This window comes from Morone saxatilis, unplaced genomic scaffold, assembly GCF_004916995.1.
Source record: "Morone saxatilis isolate NCDOM2014 unplaced genomic scaffold, NCSU_SB_2.0 Contig24, whole genome shotgun sequence".
NCBI lineage: Eukaryota > Metazoa > Chordata > Actinopteri > Moronidae > Morone > Morone saxatilis.
This window is the reverse complement of record NW_023339807.1, coordinates 9,271,214-9,284,365: the sequence shown is the minus strand read 5'-3', so window position 1 is coordinate 9,284,365 and position 13,152 is coordinate 9,271,214. Positions and strand designations below refer to the sequence as shown.

Sequence of the window (13,152 nt, the reverse complement as noted above, 5' to 3'; positions counted from 1 at the left end):
ATTTATAGCCTACAATCTAATGTTGAATATTGCAATCACACTGAAAATTAGGATTTTCAATGAAACATGCTGTTTGTGATCAAAACTGAGCACAAGTCAGCTCTGGCGACAGCCAGGTGTTTCCCATCGTGTCCTGAATCTTGCAGTTGGAGGAGAGCGCTCTAAAACCTGCAACTGCCTCGACCTTGTGAGGTTATGACGTCAGAGCAAGTCAGCATCAAGTCAGACACAAATCTAACCAGCATGCATTCAGTGATTGATTCTGCACAAGCCAGGCTCATCTGGAACGAGCCAATGGTCCGTGCCACCCCAAGCCACTCCCTTGAGTTCAACGGCATATAAACATACAGTATCTGCAAATGTCACTTTGGTCAAGTTAGATGCTGATGTGGTTCTTACTCTTCAAAATGAGTGCTTATAACAGACTGTCTGCCCATGACATGGCTACGGCAGAAGTTTGTTATGCTTGTTCGCTATGGTGTAACACCGGTACTCTGGCAGCCTGTCAGCTGTTGCAAATAAATCAGTTTGTGTTCAGTTGGTGTCAGTGATTTACGATATGTGGCTGTGATAGAGACACATATAACTATCAATACTATCAAATCTATAGTTTATATGATTTTCTGTTAGCATGCACCTTTAAATACAGGCTCCTGGTATATTTTATGTGTATGTGTGTGTGTGTGTGTGTGTGTGTGTGTATATGTAAGAGAGATGACTTGAATGAGTTTGAATGAGAGCTATCTGATGACATCACCAGCTAAGTGCATCTGCAGAGAAGCACTGCCTCCCACCTCCGCACTCACATGCACTCATATATTAAGTGGTCAAAGCTGTCAATATCATGGCTGACGTTTATTTTTTACTAACTAGCTTCCAGCTATAAATTATTGTGTTTTGCAGGCATTGTGGCTGTGATAGAGAATTTGTAATGTTAATGAAAATGTACTCTATTTGAATAAAAAAGCAATTTGACACTTAGCATCAGCGTTAACCGTGGAAATGGTATAGGATTTGACTATATTACACATCTCTGCATTATTCTGTTCAGTGGATGATCTAAATCTGTTGTCCTGATGACTGACTGCTCTGACACACCAAAGATATAAAAGTCAGCTGGTGTGAGTGTGCGTGTTTCTGTGTTTGTGTGTGTAAATGTGTGTGTGTCTGTATGTGTGTATGTTGAATTGCTCCATCTTGCTTCCTGGTATTAACCAGTGTGCCATCTGTTGAGGAGGCGAGGCAAAAGAGTTGACATTTGAAGAACATGCAGCACCAGAACAGGCGAGACCATGGTGGAAAGCATATCAGGCTAGGCTAAACATTTAGTGCTGAAACGATGTATTAATAAGTAATTATCATGTTTAAAATGAATCAAATAATAATAACTTTTGTTATTTAAGTTATTACTTTGATGTGCATTCAGTCTAATTGCTTCCAAACTGATAACAATACCATTGCTTGGCTCACCATAGTTATAACCACAATTCACTACATTTTGAACAGAATGGTATTGTCCAACGTGTACGTTCCATCCTTATTGTATAACAATGTTGCCTTTTATACAGTCTGTCAAATAAAGTGGGTATGTTTGAGAGACTTAATTGTCGCCTGTATTAAAACAAGCAATGACAAGCAGAAAACACTGAGTCATGGAATACTAAATATGTCACATGGTCACATTGCTGTGAAAATAGAAACACAGATTGAAGTAATTGTTGTCACTCTGCTTATCAACTGGCTGTTTCAGCATTGTGATTGCTGACCTCTTTGTTTTTCTCCGTTCCAGGGTTTCATCGCAATGAGGATATGAAGGCCATTGATGTACTTCCCATCCTCAAGGAGAAGGTTGCCTTTCTCTCAGGTCAGATATATACATTTACAGTATATATTGCTAATATATAATGATATTGTCACTATACTCATCTGCCATTCACACTTTTTTTTTAATTAAGAGGAGTCATGACCAAACCAGAGTTGTGTGTTGGCACAGTTGCACCTCAACCAGTTTTAAATTTGGATTTTGTTTCAAGTGTAGAATTTCAGAAATGCTGTTTATAAAGAACAGTTGAAGCCTCTTTAACAATCTCATATTGGCCTTGACCTTAGATGAGCTTGTTAAAATGTCAAACCCTTTCCTTTACTTGTTTGAAGGAATTTTTGTATCCTTATACTGCTGCAGAGACCTTGCATTTGAGTGTGTTTTGTGTCATTCATTTGTTGTTGTGTTTACACTGTGAAACAGATTTATCAAAAGAAACATATGCTTAAAGTGAGGTAAAGTCATCAAATTATTTAGACAGAAGTGGAGAATTCAATCTCAGTATGCTTAATTAAGTGTCAGAAACATACACCTTTTGTTTTAGCATAAAAGAGTTCTGCAGCCATGCTCTTCATCAGTATAATAACACAGTCAACACAGTTAACACTTTTTGTTGAAAATTCAAGCTTCTCTTTCCATGATTTTTACTTTTAGGTTATTTAAGCACACTCACTTATTTATCTGACATGTTTCTGACTTGTCATGGTGCTGATCTTTACCCTATTTGTGCTAACTGCATGGGCATTGCCACAATTGTGAGTTTGCGAGAGTGTTTTTCTCTGATCATAAATAAGTAGTGTTGTTTGTTACTGCAGTGTGACTGAAAGGCCATTACTAGTCTTGTCATCATGAGACTAATTTGAACCCTGACTCTTCAGTTTGACTCAGTATAGTCATGACTAACTGCAGAAATATTCACAGATGGTACCCATACAAATTAGCTGCTGTCATCTCAGAGAACTAGTGCACTCACGTGACATCTTTTTGGTGTAGTATTCTGGATGTATGGTTATATAGTCCTTTGTGAACTGGAGTAAGCAATTGAAAGTAAAATAACTGTCTATTAAAATGTCAGTCTGTTGAATTAGCTTTGCCATTCTACAGTATATGAGTGTTATTTACATATGAAGCTGTTATTTAATGACTTTTTTGTCGTCTGATTTCTTCCCAAAGGTGGCAGAGACAGACGTGGAGGTCCTGTTCTCACTTTTCCAGCACGGAGCAACCATGACAGAATACGACCTGAAGACCTGCGCAGACTCATAGCCTACCTGGCTACTATTCCCAGGTTGGAAATGTATTTTCAAACACACATATACAATACACGTGTTTCAGTGGAGGATTCTTATTCAAACTGTGAACCTGCATACAAACTCATATATGCACATATATGACTTATAGGGTTTATTTCTAACAGACTCTTGGCCTCTTATAAAATCACACTCACAGAAATCACTTTATTTGTGTCAGACTTTCCTACCTTGCTTGGGTGCTGGGATGTTTTTATTTCCTGATAACTCTCTAGAAACAAGCTACAACTCCTTTATCTAGGTTACCACTTTTTGGTAAGTCTCTCCTCTTTCATTCTGCTATTGATATTGTGTAGAGTGGGTCAATTCCGAATAAACAAAGTGTTGTGTAGATTGCCACTTTTCTCGGCTGGGTTTTCTTTCCTGTTTCCCTGTTTGCCCTGTATTAACGCATGGTGTCTAAAAACTGCTGCAGGAAGCATATAGCCACAGGATGTCCTTGCAGAGTCGCACTGTCTATAGTTCTGTGCATGCTGGTGTTCAAGTCTAAAAGTACCTTTCTTTCACATTTACCACTTAGCTCCAGGCTGTTCTGTTTGGACCCAGTTGTGATTAGCTTGGAGGGAATCTTGAACTCCTTTGTTCTGCTGCTTCTGATCTCCTCTGTGCTGCGCTTTGTAGTGCTTTGCAGGTCTAGTGCTTTAAGTCTTTTTCAAAGTAGAGTTTGGTGATTTGTCTTGAGGTAAGAGGTGGGCCAGATCAGATAAGGCAAAAACTGGGCTCAGGGCTCCTTTCTGGGATGTCAGAGGTAGGATCAAAATACTCAAATATCTGCATTCTTACAGCAGTATTCAGTATAATGCAAATCTTTGTATATTAGATAGTTTGCACGTGTGATTTACAGTCCAAGAACAAACTATTAATCAGATGATGACCCCTGGAACAAATCTAAATGATGTAACTGAAGGGTTACAAGAACTCTTTTACTGTTTATTTTTGTATTTTGGTTTGCTGCTAGTTGGTGGCTAGTTGGTGTTCAAGCTGAAAAAAACATGTTAAAATGTGTTCTTTATCTTGAAACAGACCACCTTGCATTTTGCATTACTTTTCTTCCTATGTTCCATAATAATACAATGTATTAAAACATAAAAAATATGTATGTATATATGTATCAGAAATATTTATTTTTAATGATAGTAATTTTCTCTGAAACTATTATTTGATGATAACCTGACTTCACCAGATGGTTTGTTACACAGAATCATCATGGAAAAGCATTTTTGGAAACTGTATGGAAAAGGTCAGGGACATTAAACAAATACCTGGCAGGTGATTGGATAAACATCTGTTTATCACGTTGTATCACAGGCAAGCTTCAACTAATCAGATCAACAAACCATATGACATAGTCAAACTACCAAAGCCAGTCGAAGGAATAGCGAAAACATCTTTTTCATCTTCAGTGCCATTCTTTGCTCTTCTTTCGATGAAAAAATACTCTCCAGTTCTTATGTTACTGAGCAGCATCCATGCTAACCTCATACACTTAGAGTTAAACCACACCCCTAGCTGCCAGTTGTTCCAGTAGTTCCTTATCCGATGCTGTTTGGACACAATGCTTAGCTTGAAACCTGGCAGGATGGATTCTTGTGTGATCTCTTGATCTCGCAAGTCCAGCTGCCTAGCAAGGTTAATATGGTGCAGCAGTAAAAGACAAGTAGGTTGCTGTGAATCAGATCAAGACTTACAGGCCTCCAAAAAGCTCAACTGTTAAGAGGTAAGACAAGAGAGGAGAAAAGATCTGTGGACAGCCATCCAGTCTGAAACTTAGAAGGAGCCAAGTGTCACTAACTCAGAAGGAGGTCAGCTTTTTCTCCTCAGCTTGATTTCTCTGTCTCTTGTCTAAATATTTCTTCTGTCTTTCCCCCTTTTTCTGTTACATCTGCCTCTCCCTCCCTCTCTCCCTCTCTCCCTTCCTCTCTCCCTCTCCCTTTCTCTCTCCTCTCCCTCCTCTACACTCTGTTTTTCTCTACCCATTTGGCTGCCGATCTGTTTTCAGAGAGTGAGGTCAGAGTGAGTTAGAGCAGGAGGGCCTGCGTCTGTTTCTGTCTCCTAGCTAGACACATTCAGATTAAAGCCTTTAACACTGAGAAACAACCTTTTATGGACTTATACAGCAGCAGGACTCCTGGTAAGCAGCAGTGGAAATTTCAACGCTTCAATGTTTTAACTATTTTTTTCCTCCCTAGATGCTCTGGAGATTTAAATGGGATCGTTTGACTTTAAATCTTTTTGGCATCTTTGCAGTTACAACAGACCTTTTACAAAATTTACAATGAGTCTTTTTAGTTTTTTTTTTTTTGGCTTTTGAGTGTTTCTATTTCTGTTACATGGGCGGCTACAATAATGTGACTTAATAGTTTGACACTCTTTTAGCTGATCAAGTTTGTTCAGTCTCAAATCAATTACATCTGATGGAGTTTGCCCTATTGTTGCCACTTTTTTAGACAGTCTTCTAAGCTGCCCTAAGGGTTTGATGTTTTCATACTAAAACCATGTAAAAGTAATGCATCTTCTCATGTGTTAACGTGCTCCTTATCATAGGATCTGACCTCTTTATTCATGTTTTCTGCAGCGAGGAGGTGGCCAGACATGGCTTCACAGTCATTGTGGACATGCGTGGTTCTAAATGGGACAGCATCAAGCCTCTGCTGAAGATCCTTCAGGAGTCTTTCCCGTCTTGTATCCACGTCGCCCTTATCATCAAGCCAGACAACTTCTGGCAGAAGCAGAGGACCAACTTTGGCAGCTCCAAGTTTGAATTTGAGGTGGGTGACACTCTGCACACTTTAACTACTACTAATACACAAAACTAATCCTTTTTTCAACATTTTCAGCTTGCTTTCTGTTATTGTGGATTTTCTACATGAACGTGTTATAGTCTCTTAAGTATTTAAAGTTTTATTATGTTCTACAAGAAATAGAGATATTGGTTGTGCTAATCGATATCTCTATCTCCAATATAACATCAATTTATTTTAAAATGACAATTTGTTGTAAGCTATTAGAGTTTCTGTTCATTTAGCATAGCCATCGGTCTTAATTTATCAACTCTAATTGGACTGCTGCTTGGTGACAGTGGCACTGTTCTGTCCCGTGTGGGCATGTGGTGCTGGTATATTTAGTCCTGACCCAGTTACTATGGAAACAGGTTATATAGGACATGGCGTAGCATTTTATCCCAACACTAGTGAGCTGGGTTTGGACAAGCCACTTGTTTTTTTATGATGATGTCAAAAATGTACTGTATGTGAGTAAGACACAATTATAAGCAGGAGGTCACTGGTTTGAGTCTCTGCCTGCAAAGTTCGAGATGGGGGCAGTGATCAAGATGTCTACTCCTTTTCCTCATCAAGCACTATTGAGATTTTCAAAACTGCTGCTTATCTATTCCTGTAAATGTGTCTTACTTTGCTTGCGGTTCAAAAGAAGCTAAGCCTCCAGTTCACATTCACTCACTCATGCTACTCAGAGAACCAGGGTTACGCAGGAAAGTTATTACAGCATCTATACAGGCAGGCAGATTTCAGTCCCATATGAGACTTTATTTTGCATTTTCATTGTGTTTTCCCTTGCTCTGTTTTTACTTCCTAAGAGTTTATATCTGTATATTTCCAGCTTATTAATGATAACATGAATGCTGCTTAAAATGTCTGGAATGTTGTTGTTTTTTGGTCACCCCACCTTTCTAAACATTAGACATGTGGAACCACTGACTTTGCACATTCTTTTCATAATCTAGGTTTAACAGTGGGAAATATTTTGACAAGTTAACATTTGATTAGTCTGGAATATGGAGACAATGATGACTGAGATGATAAATTAATTGTGGTGATCTGTTTCGTTCATCCTCCCTTTATCCATTCTTAATCTTTTTCATTTTTCTTTTCCTGCATTCATCCCTCCTCCACCTCATCTATCTCTTTGTTGTCACTTCCGACTTCATTTGTCCTACATAACCCGCACCAGACGGTGATGGTTTCCTTGGAGGGTTTATCCAAGATTGTGGACCCATCCCAGCTGACAGCTGATTTTGAGGGCAGCTTAGAGTACAACCATGATGACTGGATTGAGGTTTGGATATTTTTACTTTCTTCTGCATACAGAAAGACACCAGCCATTGACTTTGGCTTTTTGTGTTTGATTAAGAAAACAGCTCTGCTCTTGACAGCAGGACTTTGTCAGCAAGTCTTGTCTTTTACAGATACTTAATTAACAGAAATTAAGTGGTATTTCCATTTTGTAAAATGCAGATCACTTTTAACTTTTATTTCAGGTGCGGCTGTCATTTGAGACCTTTGCCAGCGATGCTGCAAGGGCACTGGCACGCCTTGAGGATCTCCAGGACACCTTGTCCCAGCGTGATCTCCCACGGGACCTGGAGGGGGCCCGAAGGCTCATGGAAGAACATGCAGCGCTTAAGAAAAGGGCCACTAAAGCATCTGTGGAGGAGCTGGACACACAGGGACGCAGGCTACTACAAAGGCTACAGTCACAAACTGCAGGAAGTGGAAGTAGCAGTGAAAGTGGTTATGGTAACCGCTCTGGTGGAGCTAGTGGAGATTCCAACGACCATCATCACGGGTTCCATACGCATGCAGACGCACACAACCTAGTAGCTAAAGTAACAGGTTTGTTGGATAAGCTGCATGGGACTCGACAAAATCTGCAGCAGCTGTGGCACATGAGGAAGCTGAAGCTGGACCAGTGTTTCCAGCTGCGTCTGTTCGAACAGGACGCAGAGAAGGTCAGAGTGCTATTCATTCTATTCTCCATGATATTCACATGATGATTGAAACCATGTTGAGGATAAGGTTAATTGGTTCCTCACTGCCTCCTAATGTTCTTGCCCCTTGGTGATTCTGTTTTGTTTTTTTGTTCATTTTCTTTTTTATTGGTTTTTCAAAAGGAAACATACACACGTACAAAGACAATGAAGTGTACAACATACATCAAAATATCACAGCAAACTACACCGAACTACACCTAAGACAGGAAAAGAACAGGCAACAAGGACAAAGTAAATATAACAGACAGCATTTTATTTAGTATCGTGCATATTTAACATGATATATATCATGTATCAAATATATCAGATTTTATGAACTAAATTCTGCCTCAGATTATACTGTACATTTCATAAAGAACATCACATTATATTATAGTTGGAAAGGCTGCAACTCTTTAGTACATCAGTATACTGTAGTATATATTTCATGTAGATACTTCTATATAGGTATGTGCCACTGTGCAGTTTATTTCAGGTATTTCAGGCCACATAAGAGCTAATGTACCGCGTCTTAGCTGGGTATTTGAAAACACCAACTTTCATCCCCATGTAGGAAAACTTAACTGTATATGTATATAGTGGTAAAAGCTTAACAGACAAGGTGCATTGGAGGACTTGAACTACTGATAGAAGGTTGATAGAAGGTTAATGTACAATATTCTAATAAATATATATATTTGTTTTATTTCTTTATTATTTATTTATGTACTCAAGCTATTTTATATCTCAAATATTATGATTGTGTGTGGAAGCAGAGAATAAATTAATGTGTGTGAGTGTGTGCCTGCATGTCGTCAGTTTTTCAGGAGAGTGTGATGTTGCGTGTCTAGAGCTGGGAAATGTAGCTATATGCACTGTGCAGAGCTGGAGGCTTGCTGTGGAAAGCAGCGATTAAACACACCTTTTCCAGCCACCAAACATGTAAAGAAGAGAACATAAAAAGAACACACTGACATATAAATGAAGGGTAAAGCTCAGTGGACACTATACACACACACACACACACACACACACACACACACACACAGAGCTTGTTCTTTTGTTCCTACTTAATATAGAGGAGCTTGAAGATAACTTGCCTCTAGAACAGTTCCTCTCTTATTCTCACTGCCGTTGTTGACTAAAGATGAGATGGAGAGACCCTTTTCATTTGAAGTGCATTCTGTGAAACTAACTGCATTTTCTTCTACTCTTCTGTGTAGATGTTCGACTGGATCATGCACAACAAGGGGCTTTTTCTCACCAGTTACACAGAGATCGGAGGGAACCACCAGCATGCCGTTGAGCTGCAGACCCAGCACAACCACTTTGCTATGAACTGCATGGTAAGATGTTGTCTTTGTCTCTCTTGTGCACATGGACAGAAACACGCTCGACACATGGGCAATGTGGTCACAAGTTATCATCATTCCTGTCATTGACAGTAACAAGCTAAGGCCTCCCACCCCTGCCACCACACACACAAACATGCACCTCTTCTTTTTCACAGCCTTTATCCCAGACCATCCTCTCCCTTAGGCTGTGACTTGCTGTAGACTGGTATTTTCTGTCCTGCTACTTTTTCTCTCTTATATTATTCAGCTGTTTTCCACTCTGCCTCAATTCTGCCCCCTCTGTCATGTCACAGTGCTGTTCCCATAATTGACCCATATTGCCTCCCTGCCCCTCCCATAGCTGTGTGCTGCCCTCTGCTGCTATGCTCCACAACCCTCCCTGCCCTCCCGTACCTTACTGTAGTCTGTCGAGGTCTGCTGCTTACTAATAAGTGTAACTGAGGACATTATACTATATCAACTCTGTTGTCCTACGGTGCTCTGCTCTGCTAGCTCTTTTAATCCCTCATGGTATCAATCCCCGACCCTTCCTTCCTGTTTGTGTTTCTCCCACCACAAACCATACACTGCCCTATATTTTCAATTTGTTGTCACATTTTAGTTTTTTTATGAATTCATCAAGGACAGTCACATAGCATTGTAAATGCTACAAAACTATCAAACAGGAAAATAACTAAACATGTTCAGTCCATTACCTCCTAAACTGACAAAAACAACCCAACCCTTACACAGGAAAATGTGGTAAATCACAAACACTTCGCTTTCACCATCATACAGTAACTATTGTTTGTGTGACAAAGGTTTAGCCAAGAGAGAGCAGAGCCCATGGCCTAAATTCTCCCACTTACAGTGTCACAAATCACTGGTGTTAGGAACCATGTTCAACAATGAGTGGTGTCAACATGGGGGCCCAGGGGGCAGCTCCAGTGACCACCCAAAGCCAGTTGTGTCAACACCGGGTCGAGATGAACCAGTAACCCCTGAGACAACAGTAGTAGAAAAGACAGATGGACATGCTGTATAAACTCACACATATATATTCAGAGCACTGTATACACACACACACACACACACAAACACACAGTCGGGTACACTCAGAGAGTGACAACTGCCCCTCCACCCATTCTTCCACAGGAAGCAGTGCTTTCCTTTTCCTGTTGCCTGCATGGTTGAATGGAAATTCATAGAGTTAGTGTGCGTCATGTGTGTTTATATGCGTTCATGTAGCGATACTGCCTGTGTTCTCTTGTTTCTTTGTGTGTATATGTGAACATTTATGGGAGAGGTGAAACAACACCACACTATCTGTACACAGGTTGGCCAGTTTCCACGGATGCCAAACACTAGCATTGCTAGTTTTAAAAAATGTGTTGCTGCATCAGCATTGCTTTTGCAATATTGTATTAGTGATCATTGCTACAGAAATTCATATTGTCAACTTTTACGTCAAGATTTAAACCAAATGGTAATGGTGACTTATGCAATTATGTAAGTGGTTATGTGTCATGCACAATACAATAGATTGTATTTTACTGATATTTAGAAAAAAATAAAGAAAAATTCTCACACACTTATGTAAAGATTGATAACTCGATTCAAGATTTAAGATAATTTATAAGTGGACCTTAAACTGCTCTATATAAAGTTGGATATGTGTGTATCTCTATATTTATTGTTAAAAAGCAGGATTAAATGGACATAATATATCACACAGGTGCAATAAAACACCACAAAATAACCCTGAAAGCATACTCCAAGAAATAATCAATTCAATTATTATAAAAATGAAATTATAACATGGTCATGGATAGACTATGACCTTATGTGACTTCATCCCAGGTCATGTCTGCTCTCGGTCAGGTCAAGTTATTTGTGCAATTCCAGGAGGAGATCATGCTGCATCCATCATCTGTCAAGTTCCTGCGACCCAGATGGAATGAATTCCCTTCCATTCGCTAAAGCCAAATAAAGTTGTTAATTAAGATTATGCCAATTTATACTCTTAGCTTTTTCAGACTGTATATATATTGTGTGCACAGGTGGACACAAACACACAGAAACATACACAGACACACAAATCAGCAAATCCTCACCTTGAGTGCTTCATCATTTACTATGATCACGTCGCTCTCAGTTGAACAGTCATGGTCTTCTGTGATGGAAACTTGGTATATATAGCTCAAGAGTTGTATCAGATGGTCTGTAAATAAATAGTTTAGTTTTACAAAACTTTTTTTTGTAATTGGTTGGTGCTGTTTCCTTTGAAGTTTTGTCATTTTATTATTATTTTAATTCTGTTAAGGAGAAATCACTCTGAATTTCCAGTTGTTAATATGAATCGTCTCACCATTTTTCGCTGTCAGTTTCTTGTTTTCCTCCTGTAGTGACTCTACTTTTTTAGTAATGTTCTTAAGAGTCTCAGATAACTTGTCATCTGTTATAAAAAAAAAATATATAAATGTTTCTCAATTTGGACTCTGACAGAGGCTAAGTACAATGCACATTTACATACTCAATTCATGCAGGCACACAATATACAATATATAACCATTTATCACCCACTGTTCCACACGTGGGGCACAAGGACTAAGCAGAGCATTCACAGACTGCTAGTACTATGAAAAGTTACAGGAATATGAGCATGTAATAAATGTACCTATATATGTCTTGCCAGATTGATGACTGATTTTCAAAAAGAAGTCCCTGTAGTACAAATAATTCCTTGCATATTACAAAATTACAAATAATAATCCCCAGTAAATATATAACCAAAACTTTATAAATCTCCTTATTGTCTAAGCAGTCTGGTAGTCCTACAGTGTAATAAATCCTTAATCCTTAATAAACTTTGTGTCCAAAATGCTAAGGGAATAAATAAAATAGTCAATTTGTTATCAATTAAGAGAATATATGCCAAATGAGTGGATGTTAGAGGGTTACACACAAGGGGGACTCAAGACACTACAAGATTACCAGTGGACTAAATCAGTTCCATATGTTAATACAGTGTAGAATGTATGCAGTACACTATTTTCCCCCTGCTGTATCTTTAAGGTTTTGTATTCATAAATGAAAGTCAGACTCACAGTAGAAGCTCAGACCAAGCAACACTCCGATTAACAGAATACACAGCAACACCAGACACACCGTAGCATACCTGGAAAAAACTAACCAGAAGATAATAAACAGTTACTGTAATTTACCATTATGATATGCTAGTTTTTTGTGTGTCTGCATTATATTATATTATATTATTTTATTTGAATTACAGTATGTACCTTACCTAATCTGGGTGGTTGCTTCGTTCCTGGTCCTCTGGTTGCCTTTACGGGAAGGCGTCTAATAGTTATGTATCTTTCGGGTAGAGGGTGAATGCGAGATTGTGCTGTGTTTGGGTATGGGGTGTTTTGCAGTGCTCTTCTAGCAGCACTCTTCCCACTCTTCTCACTTCTCAGCTCTTCTTTCTTATGTTCTCTTGAATCAGGGCCTGATTCAAGTCCTCCTGAACCTTTTTGTCTTCTTAAATCATGACCAGGTGTATCTCCGTTTTCATAAGTATCGTCCTGTTCCGACCATTTGTCTGCATCCATTGTCATGTATTCATCACCAGCACTCTCTGCTTCTACAGCCTCCGCCATTGTGGAATAGTGTCTCTGTTTGTATGTGACTATGTTAGGTATGCATAAACTCCTTTGCTGTTGATACTTATGACTTTGCAGGAAGGGCTTTATTTTAGTGGGAGGGACATCATGAGACTGCCTCTCATCAATCTCAATTTATTACAAACTTGTGTTTGTATAATATTGAACACTGCGTTGTCAAAGTTGGTATTGTTGGTTTTAATACTTTCCAAAAAAATTCTGAAAATGTTTTCCTGCTGGTGATGCTAAAAAGATC

General features: G+C 39.0%; 1 protein-coding gene across 4 annotated transcripts in view; it reads left to right on the top strand.

The window, feature by feature from the left end:
• Positions 1-13,152, top strand: part of triob (trio Rho guanine nucleotide exchange factor b) — a 102,608-nt gene that overhangs the window by 34,409 nt on the left and 55,047 nt on the right. For 3 of the 4 annotated variants that reach the window (XM_035671973.1, XM_035671976.1, XM_035671975.1), the window contains 6 exons: positions 1,790-1,864; positions 2,996-3,110; positions 5,708-5,900; positions 7,102-7,206; positions 7,409-7,879; positions 9,124-9,246. In XM_035671973.1, the coding sequence (XP_035527866.1) occupies positions 1,790-1,864; positions 2,996-3,110; positions 5,708-5,900; positions 7,102-7,206; positions 7,409-7,879; positions 9,124-9,246 (1,082 nt within the window). Of the gene's footprint in view, positions 1-1,789; positions 1,865-2,995; positions 3,111-5,123; positions 5,264-5,707; positions 5,901-7,101; positions 7,207-7,408; positions 7,880-9,123; positions 9,247-13,152 lie in introns of those variants that run through there. The other variant, XM_035671977.1, reaches the window with a different exon arrangement.